Here is a 15,932-nt window from a genome sequence, read left to right on the forward strand (position 1 = left end):
CTCGAACCCGTGTCCCCTGCATTGGCAGGCAGATTCTCAACCACTGCGCCACCAGGGAAGCCCTTAAAGTATTTTTATAAAGGATATAAATGGCCTATTTCTCTTCTACAAAGATTCAAGAAAGACATCCGATCTGAGGCTCACTACACTCGCACAGGGGTCCAAAAAAGGGAGGGGTGTTAAGCTTCACAAGATGGATGATTGTTGGTCATCAAACAAACCTGTGTATTTTAATTTTTTTTACTACAGAAATCACTCTTGTGAAATATGAAATCCCCCCCTGCAAATTATTAGAAAAATCATACAGTATACCAGGAAATTAAATGTAGGCAAAATCATTCATCAACATGAAGTGAAATCCATTCAAGGGGATGCTATGCAGCCATTCACAGACATCTGTCTGGAGGCTGCCCCGTCGGGCAGGGGCACCCATGGGCTGGGGCGGAGAAGAACTAAAGGCATGGGGTCTGCAGCCTGTTCTGCACCTGCACCTCCACCACTGCTGATCCGTGCCTCAGTTTCCTCACCTGAGATTCTATTAGTAACTACTTATCATGGTGGCTGTGCCATTGATATATGCGAAACACAGGCTGGCCTCTGCCAAACATTTGAGAAATGTTAGCCCCTGTTGTTGGCCTACAGACAGATGTGTACATACTGAGCCCCTGCCTGTGAAACACAGAGATGTGGAATAAACGGTTGCAATGTGAATGTCCGAGGATGCCAATGTTGGGAATTATGGGTAATTTTTTCTTCTTCTCCAGGCTTCTTATCATGTTACTGTCTGTTTCTTGGGGGGACGGGGAAGAGAAGGAAAGCACTCAGCCATGCTGAGTCCCCTACTTTGGATGAGGCCCTTCACCTCTTTGGAGGAGCCCCAGTGACTCTGTAATAGCTCTGATGTGGCTAACAATTTCCTGTCTCTGGTTAGTATTTGTGCTGGTGAAAGACTCATAGAAGCCATGAACAAAACAGGTGTGAGCACAGGACCATGGGGGTAGCTAGAAAAAGGAAGGGGCTCACTTTCCCGTTTAGGTCCCTTACGCCGTCCCTGGAAAGAACAGAATAAGTACAAGAAAAAGGAAAGCAAGAATCTCCTGGCCTGTTCATAACACACAGGCATAAACTACCAACAGGGGCAGCAAGACACAGGGAAGAAGGCTCTAGAAAATGTTCCCCCTAAATTGGGTCTCAAGTTTTATTTCAACTGCCTTGCCATATTATAAATAAATGGCTGTTCCTACAGGTTCACCTGTCTCTCGGGATGAGGACCTTCTCCATGAAGCTCCCCAGGCACCGTCTTGCTACTACTATCTCATCACGACTCTTTCCACCACCTGTGACGGGTGGGTGAGGTGTTTCAGTCTAAGAGCTCGTTTCCATTTGGTGTCTCTGCGCTGTGGGGCTTCAGGGCAGGGTTTGCCCTGTGGGGTCAGTGTTCCTCTCAGGGGCACCGCGGAAGGCAGGCAGGCTGGCCTACCAATTCCCAACACACTTTCTGGTTCTGAGGACAGAGCGGCTCGGGATAAAGAGAAACATGGACCCCCTCAGGGGTCTCTGAAAAACAACTCAGTACAACTTCTCCCTGAAAACTGAGATGGCTCCGGCATTCAGGAATTTCAGAGTGAACAACCTAAAAAGAGGAGACTTTCAAGGAAAGAGACCACCCTGACAGCAAGAGGGGCCCACTCTGCTCCACTCCCAGCCTGCTCCTCCCTCACATAAAACAGGAATAATGAAATCTATGGGCAGGCCGGCTATGAGGACCACATTTCAACCCCCAGGGTGCACAGTGAGCACGGAACAGAGGCCAATGTCCCCTCCTTCCCTCCTTCATTTTCTAAGTTAGATGCTGGTGTTGTCCAGGCCCTGTCACGGGAGCCCCAAGCACTGTTCAGAGGCCATGCAACTGGGTGATTAATTACCTTTGGTCCTGTCTCCAATCGGGAATACAGTAAATAGGTGTGCAGATCCCCGTATTTCATATAGGGTAAAATCACCATGGGCCTGGGGATGCCTTGAGGGCTAATTTCTATACACACACCTGGAATTAAAAACAGAGAGTAAGTTACAAAGAGCCCTTGTTACCAGTGACCAGAAAAAGCACTGCAGGAGCGCTGGCCAAATTGAAAACATGTGCTCTCAAGTTAGCGGTTAAAAAAACAAAACCAAACCAAACCCTCACAACTCACATGCTGTATTCTAGAATATGGAACACACACTGGGTCCACTTCTTGGTATTTCTTTTTCTTTCAGACTAGTGCCAATCTTTGCGTGAAAGCTCTCAAAAATTAATCGATACCAAGTACAGCCATCTATAAACCCATGGCGTTTTTGTTATACTGAGTCTAAGTGAGGGGTAGTGACTGCAGCAGAATTCAAGGGCAAACTAGTTTCATGTGATGGTTCAATACTTAATTAAGCGTATGAAGAAGTCCCCTGCAACCGAACGCTTAAAACTATTGGAAGAATTCTGAGGGCCAACAGGTGAAATTCACATCTCTAAATGTTAACACATACACGGGGGGAAAAAAACATCATTTGTCACGGATGCCAGAATCAGAGCCCGTCTGTCACCTGAGATCAAGCTTACAATGCTCTTGCACACGGTGGTACAATTACAAAGCGCCACTGTTCTCAGAGTCCGCGGAAGTCAATAGTTACAAACGAGCAACAGTAGTTTCTTTGACACAACATCGTCTCCAAACATTAGTTTTCCCATCTCTCTGCAGTGTCCAGCATAATAAACCTTTGAAAGTTCCCCAAAGAATTTAGCATTTATCAAGTCACAGGACAGCAAAAAAAAAAGTCAGCAGAATATTCAATTATTTTGAAGTCGCTCTTCCCTCCTGGAATAGTATCACACAGCAACCACTTGATACGGGCTCTCCTTTCTGTATTTTTTAGCAAACAGTGCCACAAAACCAAATTCTGCCTATTAAATCACTGACTCAAATCACTTGAATCGAGTGCCATGAAATTGTCAGCGTGGATCCCGAGAAATCAGTACTTGAAATATGTCAATAAATTGTTTCTCAAAGATGATCCATGGAATTTGTCTACTTTTACAGCTTTACTCCACTAGCTTTTGATTCACGGGTAAACTAAATCAATACAAATTATAGCATAACCAGCTTTCATGTGTTGTAACCGGGGTGACCGGGGGCTGTTTTAATCCACAATCACCTAGAACTCTGTGGACACTGAACAGTCCTGAGCCCACTGACGTCCAGGAAAATGCAGGCCTATTTGTACGACCAGCCTCAGAAAATATAACCATAAGAAGTCTTTTGGGTGAAAACGCCCTTATTTTTATTTTATTTTATTTTATTTTTGGCCACACTGTGCGGCTTGGAGGATCTTAGTTCCCTGACCAGGGATCGAACCCATGCCCCCTGCAGTGGAAGCACCCAGTCCTAACCACTGGACCGCCAGGGAAGTCCCGAAAAATCCGATGTTATAAATTGCTTCAGAGTTATACAAGGTGTAAAATGTATCTGCCCCAGAGATGTTTCCTGTGGCCCAGAGTGGATCAGCTGAGCCCCTCCGGCCACCCAGTCCTTTGTTTCTCTGAGTACCTAGGAGTCGGATGACATTTGGGTGGTTGAAGTCTTTCATGCACGCAGCCTCACTGAGAAACTCCTCAATCTCTCGCTGCGAAAAGTTGTCCACTAAAAGAAAAGACAGAAAATGTTAGGCACGAGTTATTTACTCAGAGAAGGGGAGGGGGCAATAGCAATTTTGTTCTTTAAAAGTAAAAGCAGGCAAAGGCAAAATGATAGCAACAGTAAACAGATGAGTGGTTGTCAGAGACTGGTGGGCGGAGGGATGAATAGACGGCATATGGGGGTTTTAGGAAGGTGAAACTTCTGTATGACCCTGGAATGGTGGACACAGGGCATTATGCATTTGTCAAAACCCACAGAACATACAACACAAGGGGAACCCTAATGTAACCTATGAGTTTCAGTTAATAATGTAGCACTACGGGTTCATCAATTATAAAAAATGTACCACACCCATGCAAGACGTTAACAGGGGAGACTGTGTGAAGGGAGGGGGCATATGGGAACCCTCTACTTTCTGCCCTATTTTTTCAGCTGAGCTGCAAGGCATAAGCGATCTTAGTTCCCTGGCCAGGGGTCAAACCCATGCCCCCTGCAGTGGAAGCCCCGAGTCTTAATTACTGGACTGCCAGGGAAGTCCCTGCCCAATTTTTCTATAAACCTAAAACTGCTCTAAAAATGAAAGCATATTAGTTTAAAAAAACTAAAATCAAATCCAACTGATCTGTTGCAATGATTTTTGCCTTCAAAAAACAAAGAACACATGCTTCTCTCTCTCACCACATTTCTTGCAAGTCTGGTTGCCCAATCACGCCTTGTGAACTAGATACGCTTTCATACCAAGTTTTTGGAATTAAGCCAATTTAAGAGAAACATTTAAAATTCTACATTATGGTAAGTGAAATAAGTCAGTCACATGAGGACAAATCCTATATGATTCCGCTTTTATGAGGTATTTAGAGAAGTCAAATTCACAGAGACAGAAAGTAGAATGGTGGCTGCCAGAAGGAGGGGGCACGGCGGATGGAGGGGTGTTGTTTAATGGGTACGGAGTTATGGTTTTGCAAGGCGAAAAATTTCTGGAGATGGATGGTGGTGATGGTTGCACAACAGTGTGGATGCACTGAATGTCCCTGAACTGTACACTTAAGAAGGGTTAGGATGGTATATCTTATGCTGTGTGTATTTCACCACGGTTAAAATCAAACACAAAGCCAAGTATGCCTTAGGGAATCTGCTTTAACAGGGAGGAAGTGTTGATTGAAATTACATGTAAGAGCATGTAGTACAGCATCTGTACCTCCTATGGGCTTAAGATATATTAACCTTCCTATCAAAGCAAATTTAAGCAAAAAAATTCTATAGACCTGCAAAATGTCTGCCAACTTTGCCCCAAACAACCAGGTGAAGTGGGCAAACCCCTTCCCCAGGGTCTAACCCCTCCAGGCAAATGTAGATGAGCCTGGGATTCAGAGGCCAGAGACTTTTTGGGCTTTTAATCTTTGATAATTAGCATGGATGCAATTCACATACAAGTTACTCTAACTAAGTTAAAGGATTGCAGAGCCAAGGCCAGAGAGGAAACAGGTTCCAGGCCCAGCTCCTTTTACTAGGGCCCCTAAACTTTCTACTCAGTGAATTGGGATAACTGATGGAAGGAGCCTTCCTAGGGACACACTGAGAGGTTAACAGAAAAATGAGAGAGGCAGGAAGGATGCTGACTGTGGCTTGATACCCAGACTCGGCTCCACACGGGTTCAGCTCCAGTAAGTACCCTAACTTTGGGTTTTCTCAGTCTATGGAGGAGATGACCCACACCTCCTTCCTAGTTGTATTGATTTCCTGCTCCTGCTGTACTGATGAAATGTGGGAATAACTGCAGTGCCCTCTGGCACACAGTAAGAATTACATAAGTATTGGCCATTATTATGTATATAGAAAGCTTGAAAAAGCAAAAAGCACCAGCCCGTCTGACTTATTGGTTATTAGGGTTACTTTTTATATTTAAATTAAAACTTCAGCCTCCAATTCTGGTTAAGAAGTCTCAGTACATGCTTATAATCTAACTGATGCTTTAAGGCCCAATAAACAGTGGATTTAAATTTTAGGAAGAAACCAATTTTACTTTACCCCTTGATCAAAAGTAATACTGAATATATACAAGGGGTAAATGAGGAAGCAATATTAAGAGCATTAACAAACACAGCACCAAATAATTTTCCTCTGTATGAATTGTGAGGACAACTGCAGGTGAATGGTGTACGATCATGGTCAATTTCATGGGTGCCCAGCTGGACACCTGAAGAACCGAACTTAGACAATCACGTGTCTCCGGGCCCTGGAGATGCTTCCTGGAGAAGGGCATGGGGGGACCCGTTATCATGGTCCGCCATTGCAGTCTGGTCAATCTATGGTGAGGAAAACTCCGGCCCGACCCTCCTCCTTTCTAGCTATTTGATTTGGACAAGTCACCACCTTTCTGAACCTTAGCTTCCTTGTCTAGATGGACATGGGCACAGACTCTGAAAGGGCTCTAACTGGCATCTGCCACTATTTTTGTCAACACTGTAATTCGTTCTCCTCCATGCTGCAACCAAAGTGAACTTTCTAGAATGTAATAATATGCTCTTGTCCTCATTTGCTTAAGACTCTTAACAGCACTTTACTACTTGTGGGATGAAAACAGATTCTATGCGATGACTTATCGGGCCCCTCCTGACCCAGATGTAAGCGCTCTTCCCAGCTCCCTTGGCGACTGCAGTTTATGATCATAGCTCTTGATATGCCTTTAACCAAAGAATATTTCTCCTCTCTCTGGGAATCTTACCTTCCGGGCAGTCCACAGCTTCCTGCAGACCATACAACCACCCTCAAGTGAGGAAGTGAACCCACCAAGCTAAGCCAGACCAACCCCTGGGGTCAGATGCTGCTACCAGCTCAGTCCTGCCTTGGAAATTCATGCTTTACTTTGGAATCATTATCTCTACTAAATGATGAGAGAGGGGGAGGGAGAGAGTAAAAATAACAAATGTTATTGCCTTGAGTGTGCTGGGGCTCAGGGTGGGCCACCCCAAAATATGTCACGATGGCATATTGATTACTTTGAATTACAGTTACTTAGGAAATGGCCAGTGTAAGAGGGACACTCTGACACTCTATCACTCCTTTCTGTCTTCCTGAAAGCAGGAAATAACTCTCTCATGTGAAGGATGAAGGACACCCTTATCTCCAGAGAGGGAATTTTGGCTGGAGAAGCCTGTATAAACAAACCTTGTTAGTTCTTTCTTTCTTCCTTTTTTAACATCTTTATTGGAGTATAATTGCTTTACAATGGTGTGTTAGTTTCTGCTTTATAACAAAGTGAGTTAGCTACACATATACGTATATCCCCACATCTCCTCCCTCTTGAGCCTCCCTCCCACCCTCCCTTTCCCACCCCTCTAGGTGGTCACAAAGCCCTGAGCTGATCTCCCTGGGCTATGCAGCTGCTTCCCACTACCTATCTATTTTACATTTGGTAGTGTATATATGTCCATGCCACTCTCTCACTTCATCCCAGCTTACCCTTCCCCCTCCCCGTGTCCTCAAGTCCACTCTCTACGTCTGCGTCTTTATTCCTGTCCTGCCCCTAGGTTCTTCAGGACCATTTTTTTTTTTCTTAGATTCCATATATATGTGTTAGCATACAGTATTTTTCTCTTTCTGACTTACTTCACTCTATATGACAGACTCTAGGTCCATCCACCTCACTACAAATAACTCAATTTCGTTTCTTTTTATGGCTGAGTAATATTCCATTGTATATATGTGCCACATCTTCTTTATCCATTCATCTGTCGATGGACACTTAGGCTGCTTCCATGTCCTGGCTATTGTAAACAGAGCTGCAATGAACATTTTGGTACATGACTCTTTTTGAATTCTGGTTTTCTCAGGGTATATGCCCAGTAGTGGGATTGCTGGGTCGTATGGTAGTTCTATTTTCAGTTTTTTAAGGAACCTCCATACTGTTCTCCATAGTGGCTGTATCAATTTACAGTCCCACCAACAGTGCAAGAGGGTTCCCTTTTCTCCACACCTTCTCCCTTGTTAGTTCTTTAAACTGACTACCCCAAGCCCAAACTTTGAGCTTTGCTTTGATTCTTCACTTATTGAGCACCTAAAACCCACGTTTCTTTGTCCTGTCAATTCCTCACAAATATACTATTTCTTTGTCTAAAACATATACAAGCTGCCTCTTTGGCCACTTCGTAGGTCCCATTTCTATGACATTTCCTGCACATGAATTAAAACTTATTTCTTTTTCTCCTGTTAATCTGTCTCGTGTCAATTTTATTAGGCCAGCCACAAGAACTTAAAAGGGGTGGAGGGGGAAATTTCCCCCTCCCTGACAAGTGTAAAGAATATATAATATTCTGAGTCACTTTGCTGTACATCTGAAACATTGTAAACCAACTATACTTCAATAATAAATAAATACATAAACAAATACACAAATAAAACCAAACATGAAAAAAAAAAGAGGGCTTCCCTGGTGGCACAGTGGTTGAGAGTCCGCCTGCCGATGCAGGGGACACGGGTTCGTGCCCCGGTCCGGGAGGATCCCACATGCCGCAGAGCGGCTGGGCCCGTGAGCCACAGTTACTGAGCCTGCGCGTCTGGAGCCTGTGCCCCGCAACAAGAGAGGCCGCGATAGTGAGAGGCCCGCGCACCGCGATGAAGAGTGGCCCCCGCTTGCCACAACTAGAGAAAGCCCTCGCACAGACACGAAGACCCAACACAGCCGTAAATAAATACATAAATAAATTAAAAAAAAAAAAAAAGCACCATCAGAGCTTCAGACCCCTCCCCCAAACAGACAAGCCCTGAATTCGTGTTTCCTCATGTTCAGTTTGAAAAAAAAAAAAAAAAAAAAAAATATATATATATATATATATATACACACACACAATGCAGGTATGAAGAGCTCATTACAGTAACTTTCCATCTGTGACCTTAACAGTGCTCTGGATGGCCTTCTGACCCATTGGTGACCAAGACCATGACATATGAACTTCATCGTTCATCACTGGCCTGATGAAGCAGCGGATACCGAAGCAGCTGCCCACCCCTAGAAGAATGGGTTTCATCAGGGTTAACTCACACTTCATGGTTTTCACGGCCACCTTCTGAGAGGTCCCATCCTGCTGATTAAGATTTCCTTCCATGACAGACCCAAACTCTCCTGTGAAGTAAAACAACATCTCTGTTGACCTTGTGCAAAATCTCTCTTGCCCACAGAAATGCAAAAGCACTGCAGCTGCTGTTTTCACGTGGCTCCGTTGTGACCCCGACACAGCAGCCGGGCAGAGCTGGCCAGGCCACCCACACTGGTAAACCCAGGGCACAGGCCACGCCCTCGCCTGCTGCTTGTCCCAAGCTTGGCTGGCTCAGACTTAGTCCAGCTCACCACTTTATTAAGCATCATGACTGATTCAAGACACAAGACAACATGGAAATTGTTACTGACGTGCATCAAGTACAAACTCTTAATACCATTATCATTTATCCTAAGACCATTTTGACAAATATGTATTTTCACCTGTGTTCCTATTTAATTAGGAAGGTGACAAGAATAGTAAACTTAAGAACTAGAGGAATAAATTGAAAGTATATAGGAAGCCGACCCATGAATTGCATTGCATTTTAATGAAGAGAGGAAATTAATATTTTTCGAGAGCCCACTGTGTTTGTTAGGCTCTGCAGAGGCCTTTTTCATAGGCCAAATCTGAGTTTCAAAAATCACTATTTACTTTGTCATTTTAAAAGTTATAAGATAGAACTATTTGTATTATAACTTCAAGTCACAAAAATGGTATTTTATTTAATAAATATATATTTTTTAAAATGACTGTGAACTGTTTACCTTCTTACTCATATTTTAAAAGAATTAAACTGCTTACCTTCACCCAGAATTTTTCCAAGAATTAGAAGGTTCCTGTCAATCACGACATCCTCTAGTTTATTTTGCAGTTCCTCACTGACTCCCAAGCTATGTACTATAAAAGGAGTCACAGAACATACATGACCTGTCAGTATGCTTCCTTTCATCTGAATATAATTAAAATTGTATATAAAGTCCTATAAAAAAGTTAAACATTTTTCTCATTTTATATCCGTAGCTCTCCCCCCAAAATGCCAGTAGTAAAGTATCACACTTAATCGAACTTAATGATTAAACTGAGTAAAATGAATGTTTCAGGGCAAAATTAATCCTGAAGGATTATAAAAATCAGAACCATATTTCTCTTCCCATTGGGTGGTAGCAGCAGCTGGCAATCCGATTCATGCAGGGGAGCCTTGCCCTTGACTCTAAAGGAGTGAGGAAGCTAAGTCAATATTCTTTCTTTTCTTTTTAAATATTTATTTATAAATTTATTTGGCCGCGCTGGGTCTTAGTTGCAGTACGCGGGATCTTAGTTGCCGCGTGAGGGATCTTCATTGCGTCACGCGGGATCTAGTTCCCTGACCGGGGATCAAACCCGGGCCCCCTGCACTGAGAGCTCGGAGTCTTAACCACTGGACCACCAGGGCAGTCCCCAGTCAATATTCTTTCTAGTGGAGCATTTACTAGTATACCCCTAAGTGTGGGATACAAAAAAAGTCATCAGGACACCTCCCCTGCCCTTCCATGCCAGGGAAGGTGGCACAGAATCCACAGGAAACATGTAGAGAACAAGGTACAGTTTGTTTTACATATGGTACATAGAACCTCATTATAATGACATAGAAAGTGCTAAATTGAATACTTGGTGGGGGACTGAAGGTTAAGATTTTCTATGAGGTGTAGATATGCAGCACAGACAATCAGTGTTATCAATAAAGGCTGTTAACCAGGAGAGGGAGACCAATTCAATAGCCATTTGGCAAATGATTCAGTTTGTGCCATAGTTAGGGAACGAGCAAGACTTAGAAAGAAAAAAAAAAATGTGGTAAAATTACAAAGGACACATTAGCTTTTAGTGAAAAAATTTTACCCAAATAGCGCTTCAATCAAGGAAAGAAATTGGTCTAAATGACAGATTTTTTTAAATGCAAGAATAGACATCTAAAAGGCAAAACTTCTAGATTAAAGAAGTAATAACATCCTACATCAAATGAGTTTTTGTTTCCTAGTAACCTGCCTTCCATCATCCTTATATTTATTTGTTGTTGTTTTGTTTTTTGGCAAACATCCTGAAGCTTGAATTTGATAATATTCACACACTTCCAACACTGTTTCTGAAATGATTCAAGAACACAGCTATCTGTCTATTCCCATTCTTTGAAACTAAAAGAGTTCCCGCTCTGATTCAGCAAAGCTCAAACCATAACTGTCACAAAGTATGCTAGCAAATTGTTCCCTGACTTGGTTGTCAGGAAAAAACAGGAAATGAGCTCAAGATTATGACAGTTGCTTTGCTGTTTCCTTTAAATCCCTCTGCCCACATCTTCTCCTCTCACCCTGAGAGTTCCTTCTTCCCTCCATGTTTCATGGCATCGGGAGTCCTTAACCCCGGTCACTTCACCGTGGGTCCAGCTCCAGATTTCCAGGAAACCGGCTAGTAGGGAAGCCCAGGGCCATGTCTGACTCTCTACTTGTTGGTTTCCAGAGACATTTTGCATATTAAAGATAGACATTCTTCGACTCCTTTGGCTTTTGTTAGAGATCTATCAATTAATTTGTGGTTTTCTCTGCTCTCAACTATTTTAACTTTTGCCAAAACAGAGAAATGAGAGTCAACTTACAGGTGAGTTCAATGGCTCGCCGACAGAAGGACTTCTTTGCTATGTAACTGACAACCAGTTCTGAATCCTCCTCTGTGAAGGCGCTCCTGGGTGAATGAGAACAGACATCTCACACAAGCAGCAGAAGGCTACCCAGGTTGGGGCTGGTTCCACAAGATGCTACTGAGCTTCTGCCTGTTAAAAGGGCTCTTCTAGTCCAAAGACCTCTCTCACTGGGAGGAATAGGCTTCTTTCCTTAGATCCATTTTAGGCTTACGTGGCAATATCAAACAACCCTGTCTAGGAACCATCAAGAGCTGAGAACAACTGATAAGCTCCCAACGGCCAAAGCTGCAACAGTTTGAGCAACACAACAGTCGTATTGGATTATAACCCAAAGTATAAAATGAATATTCATGAGTCCAGACTGATAATACACACACACACACACACACACACACACACACACACGTGTATGTGTATATGTGTATAAATAAATAAATAAATAAATAAATAAAATGGGGGAAAGAGAGAAGTCTCCTGCACAAAAGAATTCCAAATATTTTATATAGATACTCTGTCTCTAAGAGATGGGGGTAGCGTTAACTCCTTACCCTGTAAGTGTGAGCCGCATATACCGACTTGCTTCCTAAGAGTCCAGTATAAAAAGGGAGAAAAAATAACTATGGTAGAGAAATCAGGCAGACACCACCTCAGCCAGGTGATCAGGATTAACATCAACAGTGATAAATCATGTTGACAGTGTGTATCCTCCATGTAATGGGATGAAGATGGCACTCTACCTCTGTAGTCTTCCACTCAATAACCTGTAACCCCACATCACACAAATTCCAAGAGAGGGCATCCTACAAAATACCTGAGCAGTCCTCCCGGAAACTAGCAAGTTCAACAAAAACAAGGAAAGGCTGGGAAACTGCCACGGCCAAGAGGAGCCTAAGGAGACATGACAACAAAATGTAATGTGGTGTCCTGGATAGGCCTCTGGGAAAGAAAAGGGATATTAGGCAAAAACAAAGGAAATCTGAATAAAGTATGGACTCTGTTAATGATAATGTATTGATATTGTTTGACTGATTGTAGCAAATATACTGTCCTAACATAAAATGTTAATAACAGGGGACCCTGGATGTGATGTATATGGAAAGACTCTGTACTACCTTCTCAACTTTTCTGTAAATTTAAAACTTTTCTGAAAAATAAAACCTATTTAAAAAAATCCATTTAGTCACTGTTTTAGACTAATTGGTGGCAAGTACTATGAATTCATGAGTCTAAATTATAGACTTAACCTCACGTTATCTTGCATATATAGATTATTTTAAAAGAGAGAACACATTTAAAAAATAATATATTTGTATGCAAAGTAAAGAATTTGGAAGGATTTATGCCGAAATAGCAACTGAGACCAGGTATAAACCCTGGAGTTACAGGTGGGTTTCACTTTCTACTTTCAACTATTCTATATAATGTGATTTTTTAAAAAACTAGAAGAATGTTACTTTTTTTTTTTTTTTTTGCGGTACGCGTGCCTCTCACCGCTGTGGCCTCTCCCGTCGCGGAGCACAGGCTCCGGAGGCGCAGGCCCAGCGGCCATGGCTCACGGGCCCACACGCTCCGCGGCATGTGGGATCTTCCCGGACCGGGGCACGAACCCGCGTCCCCTGCATCGGCAGGCGGACTCTCAACCACTGCGCCACCAGAGAAGCCCAGAATGTTACTTTTATAAGTAGAAAATAAAGGTATTTTCATTAAAAAATGAACAAATGAAAGGCGCTTGTACAAAATGAACAAATGAAGAAGGTGTGAAGACCCAAGGAAACTGACTTCAGTGTAAAATAATGTATAAAGTAAACTGTGATCAACTTTTCACTTGTTTTCGGCTTCTGCTCAGCTTAATGGTTCTTGGAGATAATTTTATTTCTAAATATTTGAAACAGTACTGGAATCTTATTAATATATCCGCTGTACTTTGCAGCCCCGCTTTTGGGTAAGTTTTAAAACATTCAACATTAAACTTCTCCAAATTATTACAGCTAGGGTTGAATCAGACAATATCTAAGATCTATTTTGGCGGTAAGCTTTTGGGTTCTGTGGAACCATGAGTTAGTGGAGGACTAGCTGATAAGGATGTTTTCATGTGGAGCATTTTCTTCTGTATTTCCTAACTGCTAGACTATAAGCTACATGTGGGCAGCCCCAAACCCTTAGAACAGGTTCTGTTTTTTGAACATTCTTTCCTTTCTCCACAGATCTGAAATGCAATCTTCATTGTATATTCTAGTCCCACACACATATGGGCACCCTGTGATGTCCATACACTGAGTTCTCACCAATACCTCGCTGTTCCAATCATTTAACATGTTTTTATACCTAGTAGGCTAGCCCTCTCCACCCAAACTTTTGTGTTTTTCAAAACTGTCTTGGCTGTCTCTGCTCATTTACTCTTCAAGGTAAATTTTCTCTTTCTTTTTTTTTTTTAAAGATTTTTTTTTGAGGTGGACCTTTTTTAAAGTCTTTATTGAATTTGTTACAACATTGCTTCTGTTTTATGTTTTGGCTTTTTGGCCACGAGGCATATGGGATCCTAGCTCCCTGACCAGGGATCGAATGTGCACCCCCTGCATTAAACCCACACGCCCTGCATTGGAAGGCAAAGTCTCAACTACCGGACTGCCAGGGAAGTCCCTCAGGTAAATTTTCAGATCAGCTTTTTTCAACAATCCTGCAGCAATTTAGATGGTGATTATATTGAATTTATGGTTAACTTGGGGAAAAATGATCTCTTGACAAAACTGAGCCTTCCCATCTATGAACATGGTACACATCTTTCCATTTATTTGAGTTGTCTTCTGCAATGTCAGTAAAGTTTAATAAGTTTTCCCACAAAGCTCTTGTACATATTTTGGGTTTCTTCTTAGGAACCTTATAGTTCTCGTGCTATTGTGGATGGGATGTCATTCTAGCACTTTGACTTTAATGTATTTTAAAACCAGAATCAAAATATTTTCACAACATTTAATGTCCTAAAAAATATTAAGTTTCCTCTTAAAGGCAAACAAGAAAGGAGGAAAGCAAGAAGAGACTTTGGAAGAAGTAAAAAGCTTTCACTATTGCCTGCCTTTGTGGCACTGGCCTAAGTAAGGAAGCTGCCTCCCCCGCCACGTGGTGTGCATAATACAGGGACCCAGCTGGGCACCGGAGCTGGGCCAGCAGAAGAGGCATTAACGCTTGGCAGAGCAACTTCATCGATACCACCGAGCAAAACATTGTAAACTGAGAAACTTACCCGAACTTTGTCTCCTGGAATCTTTTCCTGATGGCCAGAGATATATATAAAGTCAACCCAATCAAAACAAATCCACAAAAGCAGCCAAGGATGATGAGCACAGGATCTTTGTTACCAGGTGCTGGGGTTGACGAGGGGGCAAAATTGACCCAACCTGGTAAAACACCAATAGAATCAATTCAAAACATCTCTTTGGGATTCGGGGTAGTTGATTTACAGCATTGGGGAACTCTCTTCATGTCAGTTATGAATGTATAAGCAATTGAAAAAATAGTAAAACTAATATTTAACTGGTACGCTCTAATTTAAAACACTGGAAATATTGAGAATCAAAATGCTTTATTTCTTTGTTAAAAAAACTGGAGAACGGACTTAAGGATATGGGGAGGGGGAAGGGTGAGTTTTGACAGGGCGAGAGAGAGTCATGGACATATACACACTAACAAACGTAGTAAGGTAGATAGCTGGGGGGAAGCAGCCGCAAGGCACAGGGATATTAGCTCGGTGCTTTGTGACAGCCTGGAAGGGTGGGATGGGGAGAGTGGGAGGGAGGGAGACGCAAGAGGGAAGACATATGGGAACATATGTATATGTATAGCTGATTCACTTTGTTGTAAATCAGAAACTAACACACCATTGTAAAGCAATTATACCCCAATAAAGATGTTTAAAAAAAAAAAAAAAAAAGTATCAAGAGTAGTTTGAACACTGCTTGCCAGCTTCTAGCCACATAGCTTAGGATATAGAGAGAATGTATTTTCCATGCCCTGACAAATGTCATACTCCTTTCCAAGTTTGGATCAGCTTCCAATGTTTTATCCTTTGCGCTTTCAGTGTCGTAAAATACCTCTGTGAGTTCCTTTAATGTTGTGATGAGAAGGCAGAGACTTTGAGTTGCTGCTGAGACATTTTCTTTTATTTTATTTAAAAAATATATTTATTTATCTATTTACTTATTTGGCTGTGTCAGGTCTTAGTTGCGGCACGTGGGATCTTTGGTTGTGGCGCACGGGCTCTTTGTTTTGGCGTGTAGGCTTCTCTTTAGTTGTGGCGTGCACGGTCCAGAGTGCGCGGCCTCCGTAGTTGCAGTGCGCGGGCTCTCTAGCTGTGGCGCGCAGGCTCACTTCCCCTCGGCATGCGGGATCTTAGTTCCCCAACCAGGGATCGAACCTGCATCCCCTACATTGGAAGGTGGATTCTTAACCACTGGACCGCCAGGGAAGTCCCTGCTGAGGCACTGTACAGTATGACAACCCTGCTTACAACGCAGTATGACAATTCAGAGTCTGGGCATTTTGATGAGGATCTGAGCT

The 15,932-nt window shown here is 42.7% G+C and overlaps 1 protein-coding gene across 1 annotated transcript in view; it reads right to left on the bottom strand.

Annotated features, from left to right (window-relative positions):
* Positions 1–15,932, bottom strand: part of MERTK (MER proto-oncogene, tyrosine kinase) — a 110,837-nt gene that overhangs the window by 13,843 nt on the left and 81,062 nt on the right. The window contains exons 10-15 of the mRNA XM_032653545.1: positions 14,620–14,773; positions 11,334–11,419; positions 9,509–9,604; positions 8,710–8,790; positions 3,579–3,671; positions 1,926–2,044 (exon numbers count right to left, since the gene is read on the bottom strand). Coding sequence (XP_032509436.1) covers positions 1,926–2,044; positions 3,579–3,671; positions 8,710–8,790; positions 9,509–9,604; positions 11,334–11,419; positions 14,620–14,773 — 629 coding nt within the window. The remainder of the gene's footprint in view (positions 1–1,925; positions 2,045–3,578; positions 3,672–8,709; positions 8,791–9,508; positions 9,605–11,333; positions 11,420–14,619; positions 14,774–15,932) is intronic.

The sequence above is a fragment of the Phocoena sinus genome, chromosome 13 (genome assembly GCF_008692025.1).
Source record: "Phocoena sinus isolate mPhoSin1 chromosome 13, mPhoSin1.pri, whole genome shotgun sequence".
In the NCBI taxonomy this organism is placed as follows: Eukaryota; Metazoa; Chordata; class Mammalia; order Artiodactyla; family Phocoenidae; genus Phocoena; species Phocoena sinus.